Source organism: Ochotona princeps, chromosome 14, assembly GCF_030435755.1.
Source record: "Ochotona princeps isolate mOchPri1 chromosome 14, mOchPri1.hap1, whole genome shotgun sequence".
NCBI classification, from domain to species: domain Eukaryota; kingdom Metazoa; phylum Chordata; class Mammalia; order Lagomorpha; family Ochotonidae; genus Ochotona; species Ochotona princeps.
The window spans coordinates 2,453,372-2,476,650 of NC_080845.1; the positions used below are offsets into that span (position 1 = coordinate 2,453,372).

At 54.7% G+C, this 23,279-nt stretch overlaps 1 protein-coding gene across 3 annotated transcripts in view; it reads left to right on the top strand.

The window, feature by feature from the left end:
- MED27 (mediator complex subunit 27) overlaps positions 1 to 23,279 on the top strand; it is a 175,242-nt gene that overhangs the window by 142,953 nt on the left and 9,010 nt on the right. For all 3 annotated transcript variants that reach the window (XM_058672284.1, XM_058672286.1, XM_058672285.1), the window contains exons 5-6: positions 14,701 to 14,808; positions 20,943 to 20,984. In XM_058672284.1, the coding sequence (XP_058528267.1) occupies positions 14,701 to 14,808; positions 20,943 to 20,984 (150 nt within the window). The remainder of the gene's footprint in view (positions 1 to 14,700; positions 14,809 to 20,942; positions 20,985 to 23,279) is intronic.

Consider the following 23,279-nt stretch of genomic DNA (forward strand, 5'->3'; position numbering starts at 1 on the left):
GTTCTGGCATGGTCTAGACGTCCCCACTCCTAATTCCCCAGGCAGTCAGTTCCTCCTTCCTGCATGGTCCTGACCCTGGGTATGCTTGTGTTGAAGGAGAGTGCTGGGCGCACTGCTTGAAGAGGGCTTCAAAGCAAAGGGCTTCCTTTGCTTTATGATACCATTTGGCACTGCTGTACCATCCTCGACCACTGTGCACCAAGCCTTTCCCGAGAGCCTGAAGTGGAGGAGCTGCAAGCTGGCCAGTCGCCCAGTAACGTCTATTTCATTGCATCTCATTACGCAGCATTGCATGGCCCTTGGTAGCAGACACAGGAAGCTTCACAAAGAAGGGTTCTCTTGGGACTTTATAATTTCCACAGGACAAGAAGACGATGTAAATTATTATTGTGAACAACAGTATTGATCCATAGACTCTTTGGATCTGTTACAACTTGTTTCAAAGTTTGTCTTTGACCAATGGAGCCATTTCTCTCAACAGCCACTGCACCCAGTAATGCGCAGCAGAGGTGATGTCACTCTTCCTGAATCGGAGTCATTAGCACGGGGGCAAGCTGCTCTTCTCCGTAGACAGCCTGGTTGTCCTGCTTCCGGCTCATACACAGTGATTGCATCTCATTAGCACAGATTCACATTGCATAGACCAAGCATGTAAATAATTAAGACCTTCCAGGGCCATATTAAATCTTCAACTGATCTCAAAAGCAGTTTCTCTTGGCATTTTACTTTAGTCCTTAATCCCAATCTACACAGTTGATTTTCTCCTCCAGTTATCTTCTCATCGTGTCTGTGCATTGAGATAAAACGTTCGTTCCATTTTAATAAAAGTGATGTGCATAATCCGTTTCTCTTGGCAATTGAATTAAAAGATGTGTGTGCATTTATACTGGTATGGACTGTGATATTATTAATTACATCAATTTATTAACTTTTAATTAAAGTTAATTTGGCTAATTGTGCTATTCGTAGTTATGGGAATACTCATCCTTTTCACCACCATCGTAATTAACCCAACTGGTAAGCAAAATCTGTGGTGAGAGCTGCACAGCTGGGGTCGCGGTTCTGGCCATTGCTGTCTCTGCCACCTCCGTGCCTCCCCCGAGGGCTGCGAGGATTGCCTGGTGGATGCCAGCGGGAAGGGAGGGCTGTGGGAGTGGGGCCCAGCGCAGCACACGGTGTTGACAAGCCTGACATGTTGTAGACCTTGACAGTGTGCCCAATCACCATGTCAACTGTTGATCCTAAGCCCTGAATGTAAGACTTACCTTGTTTCTGTTCCAAACTCCTTTGTAAACCACCGTGTGGGCCTTTTATCTTCTTGCCCCACTTGGGTTACGTTCCTAGATAGGGTGGTCGTGCCATTTCCCGCCCCTCTCTGAGCTTGCTTAGCTGTGGTGCGTCCTCCTCAGAGGTGTGGGGCTCCTCAGGCGTGGAGCCGTGGCTTTGCTGGGTTTCACCTATGTTGTGTTTGTTGGTGGCACCCAGCTTTGGTCCTTAGCCAGCTCTCCTGACCTGAGCCTCACCCTCATCAGCCTGTGGGTGCTGTCTCTTGGCCTCCACACTTGCTGCTCGAGCATTCTTCCTGTTGCCCAAAGACAGCTCTGGGAGGTGCGCTGGCCTCTTTCTTATACTTCCCGGTCATTCCACCAGTGAGTTCTGCAGTTCTTTCCTGTAGAAATGAGTCCAGAATCCACTTGTTTCTCAGCAGCTCTGCCCCAGCTCTGGTTCTGCCTGCCATCCCTCTTTCCTGGGTGCTGGTGCTGGGTGCTTGCCCCCAGGCAGCCTCCTCCCAGCGCCTCCCTGGGAGTCCCTGAAATGGCGCTGGCAGGTGGCCTCGGTCAGTCCCACGCGCAGGGCAGGAGCCTCCCCTGTCCAGCTCAAACCCCCAAGTGTTCTGCCCCCTCTGCTCTCTTGTTCCATAGCAGTGGGCGCGGGGGCAGGGCACTGCCTGGCACGTTGCGGCCGCTGGCTTGTATGCCTGCTGCTCCGCTTCCAATCCAGCTCCTTACTGCTGCCTGAGGGAAGCCTGGCTTTGGCCGGGCCCGGCCCTGACAGGCCATGTGGGGATGAACCAGTGGATGGAAAAGATCTTCTTTTCTATCTCTGTCTCTCCCTTTCCCTGTAACTTCCAAATAAAGTAAACAAATCTTAAAAAAGAAAATAGACTATCTGGTCACATGTAAGACACTCCCAGTGTATGTAGGTAACTGGGGAAAATATATTGAAATGAGTTCATGGGTATTTTTATTTTTGAGCTTTTAGAAAGAATGATGGTTTTGATAAAATTTAATTTTGGTAAGATGCTTTCTGAAAATATTCTGACTTTGCCACTTCTATTTTCTTCCTTCACACAGCCTTCATCAAATGATTGTTTTGCTGATAAATTTAGTGTGCGGTTGGGACTTACATGTAGATTGTACCTACCCTCAAAGGGAGAAAGCATTTTTATGGTTTCCATTCATTCTCATTAAAATCAGAACATTTGCATCTTAACTTTTACATCTTGTTCCAGGAATTTTAAGCAGTCTGATTGTATGGAAGTGGGTCGTATTAATTGCAAATGGGCTAGACATCTGCTCGCTAGCATGGAGTGATTATTTTTTTTTAGCTCTGTTTTGTTTTTATATATGATCTACAGGGTGATTAAGTGAAGGCTGTTGGTAATGCTGTTCAAGGCTAGATTTTTTTTCAGACTTATAATGTAACCATCAAAATGAATTGGAGAGTGAATCTTGGAAAGTTCTTGAATGTTGGGGACTTGATCCATTTTTGTCTACGGTCTGTCAGGGAGCCATTGCCAGCATTGGGAACCCCTGCTGGTCTGTTGCAGAACCCAGGTGCTGGGCATCCCGGCCCCACACAGTGGATGTCAGGGTGTCGCTGGCCCGTGTCTGCCTGCAGGAATGAGTGGGGTCAGCTGTACTCTCCGGCTGAGAGGACAGGAGGCAGGCTGCAAGTGACTTGGGAATACATCTTACTTCTTTCTAGTAATTCTTATAACATAACAGTGTTTCCCAAAGTGGGTTTCTTGGAACACTAATTCTTAAGGAAGTCAGTATGCACCGTGAGCTTAGGAAGTGCTCATTAAAGCGGAGCGGGCCCCTTTGTTGCAGTGGTGTTTAGAGCCTCTCACACACCTACAACACACTGACTCTCCAAGAGGGGAGCCTGGGTGTCCATTTTACCCTTTTTTCTTGACCACAGACCCTCTATCAAGGAACAGAATTTGGGAAATGTCCCAGAGAACTTTCCAGAATACATACCTTCAAATCAGGAACTCAAGAATTAATTGCTCCTTGGGTCATGTAGTTTGATGGAGAGTCGTTTCCGCAGGGCAGTGGCCTTGGCCGCCTTGCCTCTGCTCAGCCCTGGACCTGGCTTTTCCCCGATCTGCTGCCCCCAACTCAAGGACAGAGAGGAGGAAAGTGGGGCCCCTGCACACCCACACGTGTCTGCATTCCTTTGCGGAATGCGAGACAGATCAACTGAACCCAAGTGTAGGTTGTTAGGAGTCTTCATTTCCCAAGCTTGGTGAGAGCAGCTCCAGCTACACTGCAGGAACCACCGTGCCGAGCTGCCAAATTTAGGGGTTTTTAAGCTCCCATCCTCCAGTCGGATCCAGAGCCATGCAGCATAAACAAAGCTTCAGGCAGGAGGGGAGTTAGCAGAGCCCAAAGTTTTCCTGTAGTTAACTAGCCTAAGGTAGCACTACAGGAGGCAGGAGGGGCCAGGAGCGGAACCTCCGGAGTAATGTCTCCGCCCTCGATTGTGAATGGTGTGGAAGGGGGGGTGCACTTTTCGTGCCTTCAGTTAACTTGAATGGTGGGAGAGGAGGTAGGAAGGGCTGGGTGCGGAAGCTCCGTTTCTGTGCCCTGTTCACTGTCAATTAACCTGACAAGTGGTGTGTGCCATCATGGCGGCACCCCATTACGATTTGACAAGAGGAAGGTGGTCCATGGCCAGCAGCAGTGACTGGGAGGCACGCAGCGTATAGGAGAAGGAATAGCGTTCTCGAGCGAGTGGTGTTTTCCCAAATGTGGTTTCCTGATGCTGCTCCCTAGGAAAGGCTCTGTCAGCATGTGTTGAATGAATAAATCGTTAGGCAGCCTGAGTTCCTTCTGTAAGACTGTATACCATGGCACTTTGCCTCAAGCTAGTGTTTCACACCTTCTGGAATCAAAGGTTAAAACCTGAGAACTTTTCCTGCAAATAGCATGTCCTTTTTACAAAGAAAACGTCGCTAGGCATTATTATTCTAGAAGTGGAAATGGACTTGAAGCAATTGATCTAAGCCCTTACCCTGCCCCATCTTAGGACTGGTGACAGAAAGCTGCCCGTGTTGAGAGCTGCTGCCTGCCACCATGGAACCCAGCAGTCAGTGGTGAGGGCAAGGCTGCAGGTGGACTGTGCCCTTGACTGGTTTAGCCTGAGCGTTCTCATAGTGGTGCAGCATGCGGGCAGAGGCCTAAAGCCTCCCGCGCTCAGTGGGGCCATCTCGCGCTCGTCCCCTGCTGGTGCCAGCCATGCCTTGTTACCCAAAGGAGGGATGCCTTGCCCACACTTCATATGGGAAAATCATTTAGACCACTTAATTTGTGTTGACTCTTTATTGGTGCACTATTGCAATTAAGTTAGATTAATGAAAGGTAAATTCCAGACTATACATGAAAAAAAAATCTCTTGTAAAGATGCTAATTAGTTTGTGTGTTTATTTAGCCTCTCATGGTTTAATTGCATCCCATCTTGCTATTTACAAGCAGACATCATTAAAGAATAATGAGTGTGGGAAGCACATTCGTACAGCAGCAGCTGAGGTGACTGGGGGTTGGTGGGAGTAGGGCATGGGCGCCAGCTGCTGGTTCCGATTCTGTTCAGATGAAGGAGAAGGCTGGCAGGGGTGGGGGCTAGGGGGTAAGGGCCAGGCGACAGCCCATCCTCTGGCCGTGCATTTGCCACTGCAGTGTGATCCGCAAAAGCGAACAGGACACGGTGTCCGCTGGCCAGACCCACAGGGAAACTCCCTTTTCAGCAGTGCAAGACCTCTGCATGTCAGAGCTGTGGATCCCACCAGAGCGCTGTGGGCCATGCCAGGGCAGCGCCCGGCCTCGGGCAGCCCAGCCGCGGTGCCCTACACAGCCTCAAGAGAAAAATAATCCCAGTGCAAGGTAAATTGAGAAGCAGCTTTATGGTATTTCATTGGCACCCCTAAGATCACATTCCTGTTTCACATACTGTGCGGTTGTTGCTTGAAGTTACAAAGCAGTTTCGTATTAAGTAGATGCTTAATCATCAGTACTGTGTTCTAAGCTGGTGGAAGAGCTGAGGTTCCAAACGACCCAGCAGGGACGGGCACGAGAGCGACGGGACAGTCCTTTCTCTTGGTGCCTGGTGCTCTCATTCGGATTGCAAATAATATGTTCTCCTTAATGAAGATAAGGCGTGCAGGTGCAAGGTGGTGGACGTGAGAAGGGAGAGGGCGCGTGTCCGTTTGCTCTTGCATCTGGTTGCCACACTGAGCGTTTGTCAAGCCTTCTCTCAGAGCAAGCTTCTGCTGTTCACACGGTGTTAAACCATACATTTCTCTAGGGATTCCTGAGTGAGTTGAAGTCCAGGGTTCCGTTTATTTAAAATCAGGTTACGAGAATTCACAGTTTTCAGTACGTTTTATTTTTTCCCCAAACCCAGTTTAATTTTAAGCTAACCTAAATAGAAGCAATATATATATAAATATATATGTATGTATGTATCTACATTGGTCTGCCGACGACCGCATGTGTGTTTAAAGGCGTGGTAACTGCGTTATCAAGCACAGAGGAGCCCAAGCAGGCAGAGTGGCTGTCTCTTTGTGCGTTATCAAGCACAGAGGAGCCCAAGCAGGCGAACTATGCAGTGTATTTTCCCATTCATATTAATTGGATTTTTAAAGTGACCTTGTCCATGTATTGATTTGAATTAAAATTTTCTGCACCAAGGTCAAGTTGGCATACATCTTACAGACAAAATATTAGGAAGCCAAGACTGCCTAACAGGGTATCGACAGAAGAAGTGGAGACCTCACCGGGCAGTGTTTGCCACAGTGGGCACTGCAGTGCCATCCCATGCAAGTGGCAGATCTGTGTGGGGTCCTCAGGCCACCTCATCAAAACAACAACACCCCTAGGGACCTCCGGGCCTGGAGATGGCTGGCCCTGAGGGAGCCCACACACCCCAGGAGAAAATGCCCTACAATGGCCGTTCATCAGAGGGACCTGTCTCCAGCCAGCCCTCAGCCACGATCCTGTGAAGCTGTCCTTGGCCTCTCTTGACCCCTCCACGAGGCAGTGAGGTGGGGAGTGCATTCTAAACACACATCCACCAAGTTGCTGCCCCAAGCGGCCACCCGGGACACCCTCACTGCGCCAAGCTCCTTGTGAGCCCAAGGTGCATCCCCGTCTGCCTGCCTGTGCCCAACTCCAGTCCTCTCCTGCCTACCTGACCTCCACTGTCCCTGCTGCTTGCTTGGCCTGGACTGCTCGCCCCATGCTTACAAGGGACTAGCCAGCCAGCCTCGAGCGAGCCTCTCGTTCAGCGGCTCTTCCTCAGAGGGGCACTCTACCTCCACCCTCCTGGGACCACCAGTACAGCATGAGGCAGGCATTCCTTTGTTTCCTGGGTCATCTCCAGCTTCCAGAACACTGCTTTGCTTGTGGTGCCTAGTTAAAGGTTTCAGTGGGTGAATGACCAAATGAATAATAACGATCTGGTCTATGTGGCATTTTCAACACACAAGCATCACCTAAATCATCTCTTTTAAATGTCCCCTGGCCTTTCAGATTAAATGGGAAGAATCAAATTGCTCATTTCCTTCGCAACTCTTGGCAAGTTCTATTTCTATATGCATGTCTTTGTCGCCTGCCCTCTCCTCTCGACTGTCAGCCCTGCCTGGAAACGTCTGGCTCGTGTCTGCCTCTGGGGCCTGACGCCTAGCCTACACACCAGAATGTGCAGTGAACACAGACTTGGGTGGATGGTGGGAAGGATCTGGAGGAGCAAGCTGCCAGCAGGCCCATGTAGGTGCCGTGTGCCTCTTCCTCCTGGTCCCTTCCTGGACCACCTCCTCCCAGGATGGTGCTCTGTTCCCGGAGTGACCCGTGTTTTCCTGTGCAGATTCTGGAAGGTGGCAGTGTAATGGGCTCAGCCAGCCGGAGGCAAAGGCTGCTGTGCCAGGCCAGGCCAGAAGGTCCCTTTGGGGCTGAGTCCCGCTGGTGCGCTGGGTGTGGGGCAGCCTGCTTGCCAGCCTCTGCAGCACAGGTACAGGGAGGGGGCACCGCAAGGGAGGGTCCCCCTCCTGACCTGCAAGGAGGAACTTGTCAAAGGCTCCATACGAAAGATGAGGAGAGTGACAAAACCCCCATGGATCTCAGGCCCTAGGCCCCCCTCTGCCTGTCCCCTGGATAAGGGCACTGAGGCAAGCAACCCCGGGTGACCACCGATGGCGCCCCTGGTCCGTCTCGGCCCTGCTGCCCAGACGCATACGGGGAGGGAATACCGCCCCATCTGAGCTAACAGGAGACGAGTGACTCACTCACCCACGGTCCCGCAGCTCCGGCCTTACGGCATCTCAGGTTGGCCCCCGCCTCCTTGTCTGTCAGAAGGAAATGGCTTCACCTGAGGCTGCCGACTGTGTCGCCCCTCTCCCTCGAACCACGGTGTATAACCCTACAGTTCACATCAAAGGCACAGCCGCTTCCGTGTCCTGGAGCCAGGGAGAACACAGCTTCCATGGTGGCCCCAACTGTGTCCTCGGTGTCCAAGCCACATGGGCCTGTGTTCTTTTCATGGTGCAGCCACTGACTGCCCTGCGTCCTGTGGTCCCCGACACTTCCTGTTCCTAGGCATGGCAGATGCTTGATCTGACACGCCCAAGCCTCACCCTCAGCCTAACCCAGCTCAGCCTCCCGAGCCCCTCCAGGCCACAGCTCCCTGTGCCCTGCAGTTGGGAGAACTGCTCCCCGCACTGTTCCACCAGCACCGCATGTGCCTGGCAGCTGTGCGATCCAGAGCGTGGATCTTGATAAAACACTAAAATGAGTCAGAGCGGAGACTTCCTGCATCCGTCCAGGGGGCCAGCAGCACGTGTGTGGACTCATCTGGACAAGCACACAGTCTTGGGAAAGCAGGGGTTTTGAGTTCATTGCAGAGGACTGCCCAGCGGAGACTGCAGGGTGGTAGAGTGCCAGGCCCTGGGGGCACCAATGCTGGTGTGGCTCATGGCCAGGCTGGAGACAGGAAGACGGCAAGGGAAGGCCTTGGCCTCCAGTGCCAGAAAACTGTAAAGGAGAGAAACCCAACAGCGGCCTGGGCTGCGACCTCCACAGTCGAGGAAGCCCAGAAACAAGCACTCCCTGAGTGTGCTGGCCTGGAAAGCAGTGCCTGCTGCCTCAGGCCCCTCGGCTGCATGGAGCCCCAGGACAGAGCAGCAGTGCCGCCCCCTCCAGGTAGGAGCCCTGCTTGACACTTACTAACCTCACAGGGCCTCAGCTTACTCCTTTCTTTCTTTCTTTCTTTTTAAGATTTTTTTTTTTTTTTCATGGAGGAAGAGAAACAGAGGAAAATCCTCCATTTGCTGATTCACTCCCCTAACGGCTGCAATGGCCAGAACTGTGCCGATCCAAAGCCAGGTTCCAGAAGCTTCTTCTGGGTCTCCCACGCAGGTGCAGAGTCCCACGACTTTGGGCCATTCTCCACTGCTTTGCCAGGACACAAGCAGGGAGGTTGATAGGAAGTGGAGCAGCTGGAACACGAACCAGTGACCATTTGGGATCCCAGTGCATGCAAGGTGAGGACCTTATCCGCTAAGCTACCACGCTGTGCCCGGTTTCCTCCTTTCTAATGAAAAGAGTCTGGCATCCCACAGCAGCATGCCTGCTTCCAGTCCCAGCCCTGCTGCTAGCCTGGCTTTCTACTCATGCCTTTCCTAACACGTGGCAGGTGATGCTGCGCTAGATGAGGCCCTGCTCCCCACGTAGGATGCTGGGTGAAATTCTGGCTCCAGGCTTCAGTCTGGCCCAGCCCCAGCTGTTGTATTTTGGGAGTGAAGCAATAGATGGAAGATACCCAACTTCACCCCCACAACCTTTCCCTTCTCTGTCCTCGTTCTCTGCCTTGCGAGAAACATGGAAAGCCAATTAATAAATTTCTTCAATTCTTTTTTATAGATTTATTTATTTTTATTGGAAAGGTAGAAGAGATTTACTTAAAGAGAAGAAGAAGAGAGAGAAAAATCTTCTATCTGCTGGTTCACTCCCCAAGTGACCACAAAGGCCAGAGCTGAGCCAATCCAAAGCCAGGAGCCAGGAGTTTCTCCTGGGTCTCCCACATGGGTGCAGGGTCCCAAGGCTCTGGGCCATCCTCGACTGCTTTCCCAGGCCACAAGCACGGAGCTGGATGGGAAGCAGGGCCTCCCGGGATTAGAACTGGCACCCATATGAGAACATGGTGCTTGCAAGGTGAGGTTTTAGCCAATTGAGCCATCGCATCAGGGTGCCAATTAATTAATTTCTAAATGAGAGAGCTGGAGAAAATGAATTTTTGAACCCTTTCCAGCTCTAGTTTCCTGATTCTCAGGTCAGTGTCCTGTGCAGTTTCTGAATCCTTCACCGTGTAAATGCTAATTAGGATGGCTTGTCTTATCCTGTTCTTTCCTCGGGCTCAGGACAGAGAAGATCCTTGGCACTGTGCTGAAGAAAAGCCGTTTCTGAGCCTCCTTGCTTTGCCTTCCCCTCCCTCATCTCTTCCCTCCTCTTGTGCCCCCGCCCCCACATTGCTCCATGAGGAACCTACACGCTAGGCTCTGCCTTTGACCTGCAGGATGGCACCCGTTGGAGCTTTACAGGGAGTCGGCTGCTTCCTGGGGCTAGCAGCGTCTCCTAAGGCAGGGTGGCCAGTCCCCAGAGTGACAGCTTCAGGGCCAGCTCCTGCGGGGCACACATGCACCCAGGCCAGGTTGGGTGCCTGGTCCTCGTCAGCCCACGTGCTCTGGACACGGCGACTGCTTGACACCCGGTGCTTCTCACCGCCAGCCTCGGAGAAGTGAGGTTGTGTGTGGTCGGCTGCTGTCACCTTCCCAGCCTGCCTGCTGTCTGCGGAAACAACACCTCAGCCTCCAGAGCCCTTGTTTTTTTCTCTAGTCAGAGCTGAACTTAATAGTTTTTCTATTTATCCTCAACCTTCCTCCCACTTTTCCTGTGTGACTGGACTTGACACCGTGAACTAGAAATGACCCACATGCGGTACAGCTTAGCAGGCACCTACTGGAAGACACACAGGAAGACTACTAACCCAGCCTGAGCGCAGCTTGCCCTGATGAGGGCTGGGCTGGGCAGGGCCGGCCCGGGCTTCCTCTCCGGTGCCCGCTGGTCTGTGCCCAGGAAGCCCAGTGCTTCCCTGCCCATCTTAGCAGTGTGCCACTTGAGCACTTACTGGACCCACGTGGGAAGAGCCAGGAGAGAGTGCTGCTTACAAAGGAGTTACCTTGGTAACAGCAAGCCCGCTTCATTACCAGATGGCATGAGCTTTTATCTGTGGCATCCCGTAGCAGTTGCCAAGAACCCAGCCTGTAGCCCCTGGCAGTGGGCGTTTTGCCTCTGACCGTGGCCAGCATTGGCTAGTTTGTGCAAGGAGGTCCAGAGGCCTGCATGTGACATTGTCGTATCCATCAGAAGTCCCAGGTCGCTGCAGCCTGGTGCCTCCAGATACCACAGGAGCCCACAGACCTCTGTGCGGGGACAGGAGGACTGGAAGGGACCTTGACCAACTCAGTCCAAGCTCCAGTGACTGTAGATACCAAGAGTGACCGGAGAGAAACACCTCAGGGTGCCCATGCTGCAGCCACACCCTTGACACGGACAGTCCTGTCTCTATCCCCGGCTGGCCCCTGAGGAAGCGGGCCCCTACACGTATTCCCCTGCCCTCGGCCACTCTGCCTGGGCTGAAGCCCGGTGACAGCAGCGCCCTTCGCCTGCATTAGACTTGGCAAGTCTGGCTCCTCCACCACATGCCAGCCTCACAGTTCGCCCTCAGTTACCTGACCCCGAGGCTTGCAGGCTCTGCTCCACAATCACTCCCAAGAGCCCCCAGGTGTCCACCTCTCAGGGCCCCGCAGCACTGGCACCCACTCTGAGCAGGTGCCTCCAGCCACAGGGGGAGATTAGCCCAAGTGCAAAGTTGAGCCTACAGGCTGCAGCAGTTCTGGTTCCGGTAGTAACCACTGTTGAGAACTTCCTGTGTGCCAGGCCTTTGCTGGCCCCTGCATCAGTGCCTCATCTCGTGGGCACATCACGGTCACCTGGTAGGTGTCTGTCTCCATTTAGACGAGTGAGAAGGGGGTAGCAGCTAAGCCTCCCAGCCACAGAGCTGAGCATCTGGTCCAGATGCACCTGTCTCCAGAGCCTTGGATGCTGAGGTAGAACTGTGGCTTAGCAGGTGAGCATGACACCACCATCATTCCCAGCTGGTTCATGTGTGGCCCTAAATAAATTATCAGACATGACAGACCTGATCTGAAAGTGACAACAAGGTCCTGGCTGGCTGTAAACTGCTACGGCCCCAGAGGTAGCCTGGCCAAAAACGCAGACCTGGGTACGTCAGGTGACCAGAGAGAGGAGAGGAGTGCACCCCCCTGTGCCACCATGCCATGGGCAGAGTCCAGACAGTGGGCAGTTCCCTCAACATGGCAGGGAGGAGTAGGTGGTGATGAGACCAGCCCCCACACCCAGTCACTCTGTGTGGCTCGTGTGTGAATTCTGAACCCAACTGTGGTGACAGTGGCTCCTAGGAGCTGTGGCCTCAGTAAACGGTGGATGGAGTTTGGGTTACTGTGGACCGTGATTGCTTGGTATGGGGCTTCAAGCTGAGGCTCTGTTGTTTCCCGTGTCCTTATCTCAGAGATGCAGTGTTTCAGGCAAAGGGACGTTGAGCTGCCGTTCGTTCATGTCACCTATGACGTGTGAAGGAGATGCCGGTGACGAGACAGGCCAGGAGGTGGTCGCCCCTGCCATCTAAATGGGCCAGGGTGTCTTCACCCCATTTCACTCCTATTGAAGTCTCCCATAGTGAAAGGTCTTCATGAATCAGTTAAGTCAGCTACTTCCAGGGAGTGGGTTCTAGTTTATTTTGTTTTCATCTAGCAAATTCCACTGCTGCTGCTAACAGCAGAGTGAGACAGGTGGGCTCAGAATGAAGCCCGTGTGTATGTGTGGCTTCGCAGTTGGCATAACCCGTGTGGTTAGCAGCTTGGCAAATCCCATCAAAGCCTGCGCTTTTTACGCAGTCATTACATTCCTGAAAATCTGTCCTAAAGAAATCATCTGAGATGAAGGAGAAGCTAGGGGAGCAGAGGTGCGCGCTGCAGCTGCGTCTGTCGTGGGCCACGAGCGGCGAGCTCAGCAACTCAGCAGCGCTGGCCCCGGGCCGAGTAAGTGTGGAGGGTGGACTGCTCCTGGTGTCCTCGCGGTGACAGCTGCAGCCACACACGGACAGACACCGCCAGCCAGCCTGTGTCAGTCAAACTCAAGGAAGTGTTCCCTGACCACCTCTGGACCAAAAGGCTAGCTGTTACTGCGTTTGCTTAGCTTTTTTAAGCATTAGTTAACACCAAGGACCAAACCTAACTTTTTTAAATAGGTTTTATTTTTATAGAGATTTATTTATTTTTTATTGGAAAGGCAGAATTACATCCACTGGTTCACTCCGCAGGCAGCCACAGTGGCCAGAGCTGAGCCGATCTGAAGCCAAGAGCCTCCTCTGCATTTCCCATGTGGGTGCAGGGTCCCAAGGCCTTGGGCCGTCCTCTGCCTCTTTTCCAGGCTATAAGCAGGGAGCTGGATGGGAAGTGGAGCAGCCAGGACACAAACCTGCACCCATTTGGGATCCTGGCACTTGCAGGCAGAGAATTAGGCAACTGAGCTATTGCAGCAGTCCCACCAAAGTAAACACTTTTAACAAATTTAAAAAAAAAGGTTACTATAAAATTTCTGGTGTTTTGAGTGTATTTCTGAAATCTGTCTTAAGAAACTTAAAAAGTGGGCCTGGCAGCATTATCTAATGAGTAAATTCTCACCTTAGATGCGCCGGGATCCCATATGGGTGCCAGTTTGTGTCTCGGCTGCCCCACTTCCCTTCCAGCTCTCTGTTTGAGGCCTGGAAAAGCAGTAGAGGATGGCCCAAGGCCTTTGGGACCCTGCACCCAGGTGGGAGACCTGGAAGAAGCTTCTGGCTCCTGGCTTTGGATCACTTCAGCTCTAGCTCCAGCCATTGTGGCCTCTTGGGGAGTGAACCAGCAGATGGAAGGCATTCCTCTCTGTCTCTCCTTTCTGTAATTATTCTTTCCAATAAAAATAAATAAATCTTTTTTAAAAAGTATCAAGGCAGTGACTTCTCAATTAATTGAAGACAGCTGGAGTGTGGGGTGTTCAGGAAACGAGTCCATGGTTCCCTGAGCTTGTTAGCAGTGACAGTAGTGCCCTGTGGAGGAGGAAGGCTGCACCTGCCTGCGCGTCCTCCCCCTGACAGGCTGTCGAGTTCAGCACTTATAATTACAAAACCATAACTTCGTCACTCGCTCTTCTGCCTGCCCACCCTCTGGTACACTACGTGGAAACTAAAGGCAGAGGTACCGAGCCTGCCATCCCTTAAGTGGTTGCACAAAGTGAGAACTACCAAGTGTTAGGTGGTGTGACCCTATAAGGATATGTGTCTTGTTCCTTGCTTGCCCTGTTACATTGTGTCATTTTGGATGGACAGTGACACACACCAGCCTAGCAGTGAAGGGACTGAAGGGAAATGATATGGACAGGCCATGGTGCCCAGACTAACCAGGGGAAAGTTGGAGGGGTGTCCTGGGGGCACGACCCGTGGGGCTGTCCTTCGTCACTGTCTGGCGGCAGTGACCACAGGGTCACTAGGTCAGCAGGGACCCCCAAGAGCCAAGGTGGGTGCTGACTGTGCTGACTCTGGCAAGCACAGCAGATCCCCTTCCTCCTGGGGTCTCCCCAAGTGCCCTTTATTAGGTGTCGGACCACACACTCGCCTTCGAACGGCGTTCAAGCACTTGCATGTGTTAGCAGGATCGTGTTGCTTTGGTGAGGTGGAATTCAGCCCCTTTCCACTCACCTCCAGGCTTCATTTGATGTGCTTCTCCACTCCACCTGCTGTGAGGCCAGGTTCCACTGAGGGGGAGGTGGCGCCCGCTTTACTGTGCTACTCCCTGCCTGTCCCATGGCCACCCTGGGGCCACAGCACTGTGAAAACAAACGTGCCCCTTAAATCCAAGCATGCAGCACCATAGAGCCCTGGCACTAAAGATCGTCTCCTTCAGTTGGTGGGGGGTGGTGCGTTCCTTTCTCCTACAAGTTGCGAACACTGGAAACTTGTCCTGAATTTATAAACCAAAAGTGTGAGCAGGTTCAGGGCAGGTGGATCCCAGGGGACTTCAGGAAGAGCTTGCTGGGTGGTAGGTCTCGGGGGACAGCAGTGGCCCAGCACGGGTCCTCAAGTGCCTGCTCGGGTATCCTCACGTGTTCTACTGACAAGCCATGTAAAGAGATGAGCCCTGGGCCTTGTGGGACATGGGGAGGTGAACCCTCTGTCCTCCCGGCCCTGGGCGCTGTGGGATATGCATGTACCAGTAAGCCGCCCTGTCTCTGTGCTCCACCCTAACAGGTGACCTTGGGGAAGGTACTGAAGGTCGTTATGGTTATGCGCAGCCTCTTCATTGACCGCACCATTGTGAAGGGCTACCACGAGAACGTCTACACGGAGGACGGCAAGGTATGTCTTCCCGGGCGCCGGCCCCTCGGTTTGCTGTCCAGGACAGTGCAGGGTCCCCCGTGTGCCGCGGGTCCCCGGTGAGGGGCACCGGCAATGCGCAGTCACAGCTGAAACGACGACAGGTTTGTCAGTGTGGAGACGGACTCTTTACCAAAAGCGCTGTGTTCCCTCTGCTTGCATTTTTCCTCAGGCTCCTGCTTTTCCTCCAAGCCGGACGCCCCTAGTTGAATTTCTGATTTATCGCCATAGACCCCAGTTGCCTCATCAAACATGTCTTGTGAGGAGACGGATTCTGCCCCCACTCAGCCAGCACGTCGCTAGCCCAGGGTGCCGCGTTTTGCTTTTCCCAAGGACCCCGAGGAAAATCTAAGTTAGTTTGACACAGCCTGGTGATGCCCGTTTCCCACGAAAGGAGCAAGTAGCCCCGGGAGGCACTGTGCCCGGCAGCATGCTGGGTGCCGCCGTTGGCAGCAGACACAGCTTTCCATGGGCCATTGGCTTCCTGGGAGGGCCACCCCTGAGCAACCCTGATTTCTTATGACCGCACACTCGCCATATGGCTCCTCAGAGAGCGTTCGGGGACGTTGATGAGAGCTGACAGCCTTCCCTTGTGTTTGCTCGTGGAGGGTGATGAGCACCGGGCCCCCTGGGCACCTCCGGTCCTTCCCAGCGCCAGGCGTCCCCCCCAGCACTCCCAGGAGCTTTCCCCCACTCCTGAATCTCGTGAAATGGACAAGTTCTTAACACAGGCACCCCGTCCCAGCAGCCCCAGGGGAGTCAGTATGGCCTTCAGAAAGGGCATGCGCGAGGCTGGGCGCATCACTGAGCCCCAGATGTGTTGGCCACTGGCAGGAGATTCACACTCGAAAAGGGCACCAGCATCTGCAGGGCCACATGGCATCGCCCGTGGGTGAAGCATGTTAGCAAGGACTCCACCAGGTTCCTGGGAGCCCCCAAGGATCCGGAGTCCGCTCCCGTGCTGGGAGGAAGCATGTGGGTGTCATGGGCAGGCAGCCAGGTGTGGCCTGCGGGGGTCTTCGGGCAGGGCCTCCCGCTCCCTGGCCCATCACATTCTTTCTCCAGTCGTTCCTTCTTGCTTCATTTAAGATGTTGCCATTTTGCAGAGTACACTTCTGAGCCTCTGGTTTTGGGAATAAAACCCAGGCCCCTGCCTGCCCCTCTGGCCTCGTGTGCCACTCCAGCCCTAGGTGCCACGTTCTTCCTCACACCACCTGCCCTGTGCCCTTTCGGCCTGCCCCGGGCACGGTCTCGGTGCTGTGTTCCCAGCAGCCACTCCCACTGGAGCACGAGGCTGAGGAGCGTGGCCCGGGAGCAACACGTGTGTCTGTCTTCCAGTCGCTAGGACCACACGCCATGCTGACCTGAGCGGGTCTAGCGGCCCACGTGCTGAGCACTCACGGGAAGCCTCCAGGTGGCGCTGTGACTCACGGCCAGGGGGCCGATCTGTAACCTGCACTGCCCAGAGCACTGTGAGGGCACGGTGTTCCCTTGGCTCGGCCCAGCGCCCATGCAGGAGGGGAAATCCGAAGAGTAGAGTGAGGCAGGGGAGCTGAAAGCTGCCAGTGGATCAGAGAATCAAGGAGACACACAGACTCTGCCCATGAGGAAAGGGCGTGGCTTCTCTGGCTGCGCGCTGGCCTTGTGGACGTCGGGGACGTGGTGGGACAGGAAGCCGGTGGCCCACACTGAACAATAGCAGGGTTGCCATCACGTGGCTGCTGTGGCCAGAGCCTTGACCAAGCCAGCTGTATTATCCTTCTTGTTTGGTTTGGTTTTGTTTTCAGAGCACTTCATTAGTGATAAAAATAAAACCTCACAGATACTCTAAGTGGTCTATTTTGAGGACTGACAAGGGTGCGTGTGTGTGTGTACACGCATGCTCATGTGTGCTTCCATGCATATGGGCACAGTGCGCCCGTGGGCTGCAGGGAGCCTGCCGCGGAGCCCTGGGCGTGCTCTGCAGACACACGCTGCTGACTTGGGTCCCAGGTGGCTGCAGGCTGCTGGAGCACAGCCGCAGATGCTGGCAGCTCCTCCCAAGCCCGCTGCAGCCAGGGCCTTCTGAGGGGCTCCACGGTCCCAGTGGGTGCGGTCATGGCCCAGCACCGCACCCCCTCACCCTTGCCCAGTCTCCACACACAACAGGCTACTTCCCAACAGAATCTGCCCCACGAGGCTCCACACTTAGAGTGACAGCCGCTAGCACCTCCCTGATTCCTCACCCAGGGTACAAGCACCAGTAGCCTGGCTCTTCCTGGCCAGACAGCGCCTGGAGGAGCAGAGGGGCTGTGACTCAGCACGCTCAACAGCGGGACGCAACACGAGTACCTGGCCATTGTCCTGGTTTTATACCAGTCAGGCTTAGCTGAAAAAAGTCTAAATGTCTCAGTTGAATTTATCTTATTAGGGGATTTGGGTTATGTTAATGCTATAGCTTCATTAATTACCCCATATCAATAAGAAAGGCAGCCTTTAGCCTCCCAGTGTAAGAGAGGAATAGAAATGGTGCTATCAAAGGGAACCTTCAAAGACAGCCCGAGCTGTCTCCAGGGTAATTTCTGATCCCTGCATTCCTCCCACTTCAAAGTTGGGTGTGTGTGTGTGTGTGTGTGTGTGTGTTTGGGTCGAGCGGGTTGGGGAAAACTGGAATCTGATTTCTCTAATAAGTGTTGGCATCAGCCCCGTTTGATATTAGATGCAGGGAACATTTTGATTTGTTATAGCCTTTGAAATTGTTCAGACGACCTTCAGAAAAATGGCCTCTTGTTCCTTCTGGGGAGAAGGGTGAGAGCCGGGAAGGGGCTCCGGGAAGGGGCGCCGGCGAGCCAGGAAGGGGCGCCGGGAAGGGGCGCCAGGAAGGGGCTCCGGGAAGGGGCACCGGGAAGGGGCTCCGGGAAAGGGCTCCCGGAAGGGGCACCGGCAAGCCGGGAAGGGGCGCCGGGAAGGGGCTCCGGGAACGGGCTCCGGGAAGGGGCTCCGGGAAAGGGCTCCGGGAAGGGGCTCCGGGAAGGGGCACCGGCGAGCCGGGAAGGGGCGCCGGGCTGCACCCACAGGCAGAGGATACGCTGTGATTGCACTTACAGCAGTTTTTTGGTAACAAATGCATGTCCTGATTGAAAGTGAAAAGTTGAAGAGTAATAGACCTGTAGCACCGCCCCCTGGACCAGAGTTGCACACTGCTCCCGTGAGGGTGGAAGCGGGCTCACGGTTTGGTGACTGGAGGTCCCTGGACACTGCTGATCTGGACACGACTCACCTGTTGACCTTGCAGGCTTCAGAAGCTCAGCCCTCACTGAACTTAGGAGCTTGACTGGGATCATCTAAAATTTATCGTGCCATTTTTTGAAATGCAGTAGAGAACGGATAACTTTGTGATAAGCTGCCGGCACTTCCGCTTCCGCCACGTGAATTGTCGCAGCAGCAGCGTCAAAGCCGACAGCGGGCTTGAACGCTGCAGGCGCACCTGCACACGCGGCACCAGGCCGGAGGACTCCACCCCGTGGCGGCCCATGAGCCACTCTCAGCCCCCAATTTCTTTGTGCACCGGAAGCGATCTGCCTCGTCACCGTGCTGCTGCTGGCAGGACGTGAAGAAAGAACGCAGGGAAGGACAGGCAGAGGGCAGGACCCACCCTCCCGGGCTCAGGTGGAGCTGAGGACGGGGCCTCTGGTTGTTTTCGGTGACTAAATGGGCGAGTCCATGTCCTCCCCTCTTGTCTCATGCACTGAGAGGTCTGGTGACATCCTGTCCTGGGAGCAGGCGTGCTTCTGCGCCATCGTACCAGTCACCTGTGAGACTTGAGGACAGACTGTATTCCAGGACGCCCATTCCAGAGGCTGCATCCAGGGACAGCAGCTGCAGCCCCACCTGCCATGATGCTGCCCGGAGCACCAGGGGGCGCTTCACCTTCTTCCTGGCACTGTGGTTCTGTCATTCCCTGTTGTGTTGAAGGTCGCAGCTCCCAGAATGAACACTGCAGCCGACGAAAGCTGGGTAGCCATGCCGCCTTTACAGTGAGAGAGCCAGAGCTGATCACCCCCGGGATGAGTCGAAGCTCCCTGAGCTCTCGGCCCCCAGCAGCAGGGCACCGACCCCAGACACTCTGCCACGTGGCTTTCTTTGGCATAAATCTAGCAGAAAATCAAGTCCACAGCACCTGTCATGCCTTCCCAACAAAAGGGGAGCCCATTGTTCCTAGAGCCCTTTCCTGGGATGTGGAGCAGGCACGCGGCCGGCTCTGTCCCCCGGGGTCCATGACAGTGTCTGAGCCTCCCGCGCCCTCAGGAGCAGCAGGTGTCCTGCCCATCCACAGTCAGGCTGGAGGCTCCGCCCTGCTTACACCTGGGCCAGTAGGTGGTTTTCGCCCAAGCATTTTGCATGTGGGCTTCTTAGCACAACCTGTGTGAACACGGGAGCCGCGTAGTCCCCAGGGTCGTCTGCTGGTTGTCCATGGGTGTGTGTGCGTGTCTGGTCTGCTGCCGTCGGATGTGAGAAGCCGTGGCCATGAGTGAGCCTGCATTGCAGGGAGAACCACAAGTGCTGTTGATCTGTCAGATAAGACTGCCAGGCCTGGAGGCTTTAAGCTTCTGACTCCCATCTGTTGGGTCAGGCAGAGGGTGGCGACCGGAGGCTAAGCTTTTAGCATTTTAGCTAGAGTGGGAGAGAGGGGCTGCGACCCAGGGAGGAGATGAAGTGATGAGCGGTAGAGTTGGGTCAGCTCCCCTCCACCCTCCCTAGGAGCCCTGCAGAGCCCAGGAGCAGCCGTCCCGGGAGTCTCCTGGCCCTGCCTGCTCTCCCAGAAGCCTTCAGGACATCTGTGTGACATCAGATGAAGCACCCACAAGAGCCAAACGTATTCCTGTGTGCAGCCCAGCTGTTCTATGAAAGCCAAGTTGAAGTGTTATCCTCAGAATAGAAGTGTCCGGGTCAAAGGCAGCCCGTCACACCCTGCCTTCCTGGGGGCTCCCTCCCTCCATTCTCTGCTTCTGCCCCAGAATCAATAACCCAGTTCTCGGCCCGGCGGCCACCTCGGCCCCCGCTGGCCCCAAGGCCAGGCCCCGGGAGGTTCATTGGCCAGATGTTTCAATTTGCTCGATGCTCCACCGCGTATATTGAAGTCGACTTTTCAGCACCTGTGGGACACACTTATGGTTTCCTCATATATCAGAGATGTCCCTGAGCTGGCTGCCAGGGCTGTACTGGGGATATTTCTATTTTTGCCTTCCTCCATTTTTTCTAAGTTCTTGAGGCGGTGAGAAGACACTGATTTGGCCTGTCATGCACGGGGTTGGTTAGAATGACGCCCTCTAGCGCCCTGGGTGTGAACCGGCTTGTCCCGCTCAAGGTCCATCTTGCCCTGCAGCCTCTTGGTCCACAGAAGGTGGGGTGCCCAAGATCTGGGGTTTCTGCCCAGCTAGCCATCCCATAGTAACTGCTAAAAAGAAGAAATACACGGCTCTTGAACCCACTCCAAATCCCTGATGCAGCCGTAGCTAGGGCAGGCAGGCAGGCTTGCCACTGGCCCTCTGGGAGCACCAGGGTGCCTGGGCTGACTTCTCTGGGCTCCGTCCCCCGCTTGTCTGAGGCCCCCCACACAAAGAGGAAACGTGCCCAGGACATTTAGGGTCCTCTTCAGCATTCTGCACTTGGAATGTTCTGTTGTTTTCACACTAAGGGCAAGTAGCTCCGTTTCCGGGGCCAAGCTTTCTAAAATCAATTCTTTTTTTTTTTTTATTTTAAAGATTTATTTTATTTTTTTATTATTACAAAGTCAGATAAACAGAGAGGAGGAGAGACAAAGAGGAAGATCTTCCATCCAATGATTCATTCCTCAAGTGACCACAACGGCCAGTGCTGTGCCGATCCAAAACCAGGAGCCAGGAGCTTCCTCCAGGTCTCCCACGCGGGTGCAGGGTCCCAAAGCTTTGGGCCGTCCTCGACTGCTTTCCCAGGCCACAAGCAGGGAGCTGGATGGGAAATGGAGCTGCCGGGATTAGAACCGGCACGCATATGGGATCCTGGTGTGTTCAGGGTGAGGACTTTAGCCACTAGGCCATGCCGCTGGGCCCCCGAAATCAATTCTGATGATTTACCCCTTTTTCTCCCCTCCTCAGCTCGATATATGGTCCAAATCCAACTACCAGGTGTTCCAGAAGGTAAGTTTACCGTTTTTCTTTTTGCCCAATAAGCTCCAGACAAAGAGCATGTGGGAATAGTACCCTGGTCTCGGATGCTTGGCTGCTGTCACCATGGCCAGGCCCCGCACAGGGGCTGCTCATTGAACGCTCCGTTTAGATGGTGGTGGGCAGCTATTGCATGGAGGGGAGCTGGGGGGACCCTGCAGTGGGGTGCAGGAACCTGTCTGGTGTGTGATTGCACAGGCGTGTGTGATTGCCCAAGGCCACAGAACGCTGCGCCTCCGGCTCCCTTAGAACCAGCGCTGTGTCGGAGCAGCTCCGCCTTCCGCCTTTCTCAGAGCCCTGGGGCCGAGCACCCAGCATGGCCTGCCCAGGAAAGCGGCCAGGGGCCGGGTCTTCTCGCCAGGCCGCAGAGGCAGGGGGCATGAGTAGCAAGCCCCGTGAGGCTGGGCGAGTCTTGGTGAGTCGGCCACACCAGCCCTGGTCATGAGGGGGTCACAGTGCTGGCCAGGTGAAGTGGGAGCTGTGTGCCACCTGCGCCACTTTTCTGTAACTAAAAGTGTTGCAAAGATGAAGCAGTTGTCACCTTGAGTACCCCAGCTACACTCGAGAGAGTGCCCTACACACGCCCTGCAAGGACAGGCCCCCCTGCCTGGGCCTGGACAAGCAGAGAAAGACTCCGCGGGCCCGGTGTGCGGCCATGTTGCCGTGTGAGACTCAGCCAAGTCTCCAGGCGCAGGCACCGGGTCCCAGGGCGCCCTGCTCACCTGTCCTGCCTTAGGCCCACCGCAGCTGCCTTAGGCCATTCTAAGGCACGCAGCCCCAAGTCTTGGTCTGTTCTGCCAGGAGAGTGCGGACCCTCAGAGCTGTTGTGCCTCTCCCTGTCCCTGGCTCTTATCTGGGCGTCCTTTGTGTTACCCTCTGCTGGCTCTCAAAGGGCCTGGCAGGCTTGTGAAGACCCTGGTGTTTAACAATAGCTGCATTTCCATTCCCCTCAAGGGAGGGGCCTGCAGCTGCTGGCCTGTGCGCGTCTCTTCTTCCCCATTAATGCTGTGTGTAGCGTTAGGTGACTGGGATGCCGATGGTAAGCTGACCGCAAGTTACCGAATGTGTGCAGCACAGATGGGCCAAGTCCGGTTCAGAGAGACAGCGTTTGCTTTAATTCTGCCTCCTCAGATTTACCCTGCCGGGCACCCTTTGTATTTATGTAAAGCTGGACACTCGCCTGGTGGAGTGATTGAAACATGAAAACAGACGTGCTGAGGTACAGGAGCAGGCTCTCACCTGATAAGTGGCGTGTCCCCTGGACCTGTGCGGGGCCCTCCCCAGGTGGCCTTCGTCTCACGTGTCCCTTGGACCTGTGCGGGGTCCTCCCAGGTGGCCTTCGTCCCCTCTGCCATTCTCTGTTACTGAATGGCCTTGACCGCTCGTATTGTCCTACACTGCATGAAGCAGCTAGGGCACAGGGGTAGTGCTCTCTGGTTAGGACTAAGGGCCGCTAACACAGGAGCCCTCTCTCTCTGTCGGGCTGTGATGGAGCAGAGGGAAGCCACGTCCATCCTCTCAGTCCAGCCTCCAGTGGGTCATCGTCTGTGGAATGGGTTTGCAGTTCTCTCAGAAAGCCCGTTTTCCTGTCATCTTGCATCTTGCCACACGAGATGGCAGCAGAGAGCTGGAGGGTCGGGTGGCATGGGAGCACACAGCAGGGCAGGGTCTGCCCTTGGCTTCTTTCCCGGTGGCCACGGTGTGGCTGCACACGGAATACAGAGCAAGAGCAGCTTGGTAGGACCCGCTGTGTGTCTCCAGTCCTCCCTGCCTGCCGCTTGAAACAGTGCTCTGCCAGCCACTGAGTGTACCCTCGCCCACCCACTCCCGTGCCCGTGGGCCTCCCCAGATGGCTGCACGAGACCCAGCCTGTAATGCTGAGACAGCACAGCTGCTCCTGCCTCTGCTCCCAGCAGCCCCACGAAGCTGGCACTCCCTTGCTGCCCCAAGGAAGGGTCCCAAGGGCTCCACTTCCTTGGCGTGTGTTGTATGGTTGCTGTCACCACGTGCTGGGTGTTTTGTCCTGCCCGCAAGCAGCAGTGGTGGCCACCACAGAACCAGGGGGTTTCAGGAAGGCCGGAAGCCCTTGTTTCCTGGGAGTGGCCCATGGAGGAGTAAGGAGGACTGCCTCACGTAGCTGACCCCAGCTTGCCTGGCCATGTCACTGCTGGGAAATCACTCCGGAGCTGAGATGTCAAGTCCCCCACCTAACCACCGCATCCAGCTGGGCCTGTCTTTTGTCTGCAGGCGCCGCTGGCTCTGTTGGTA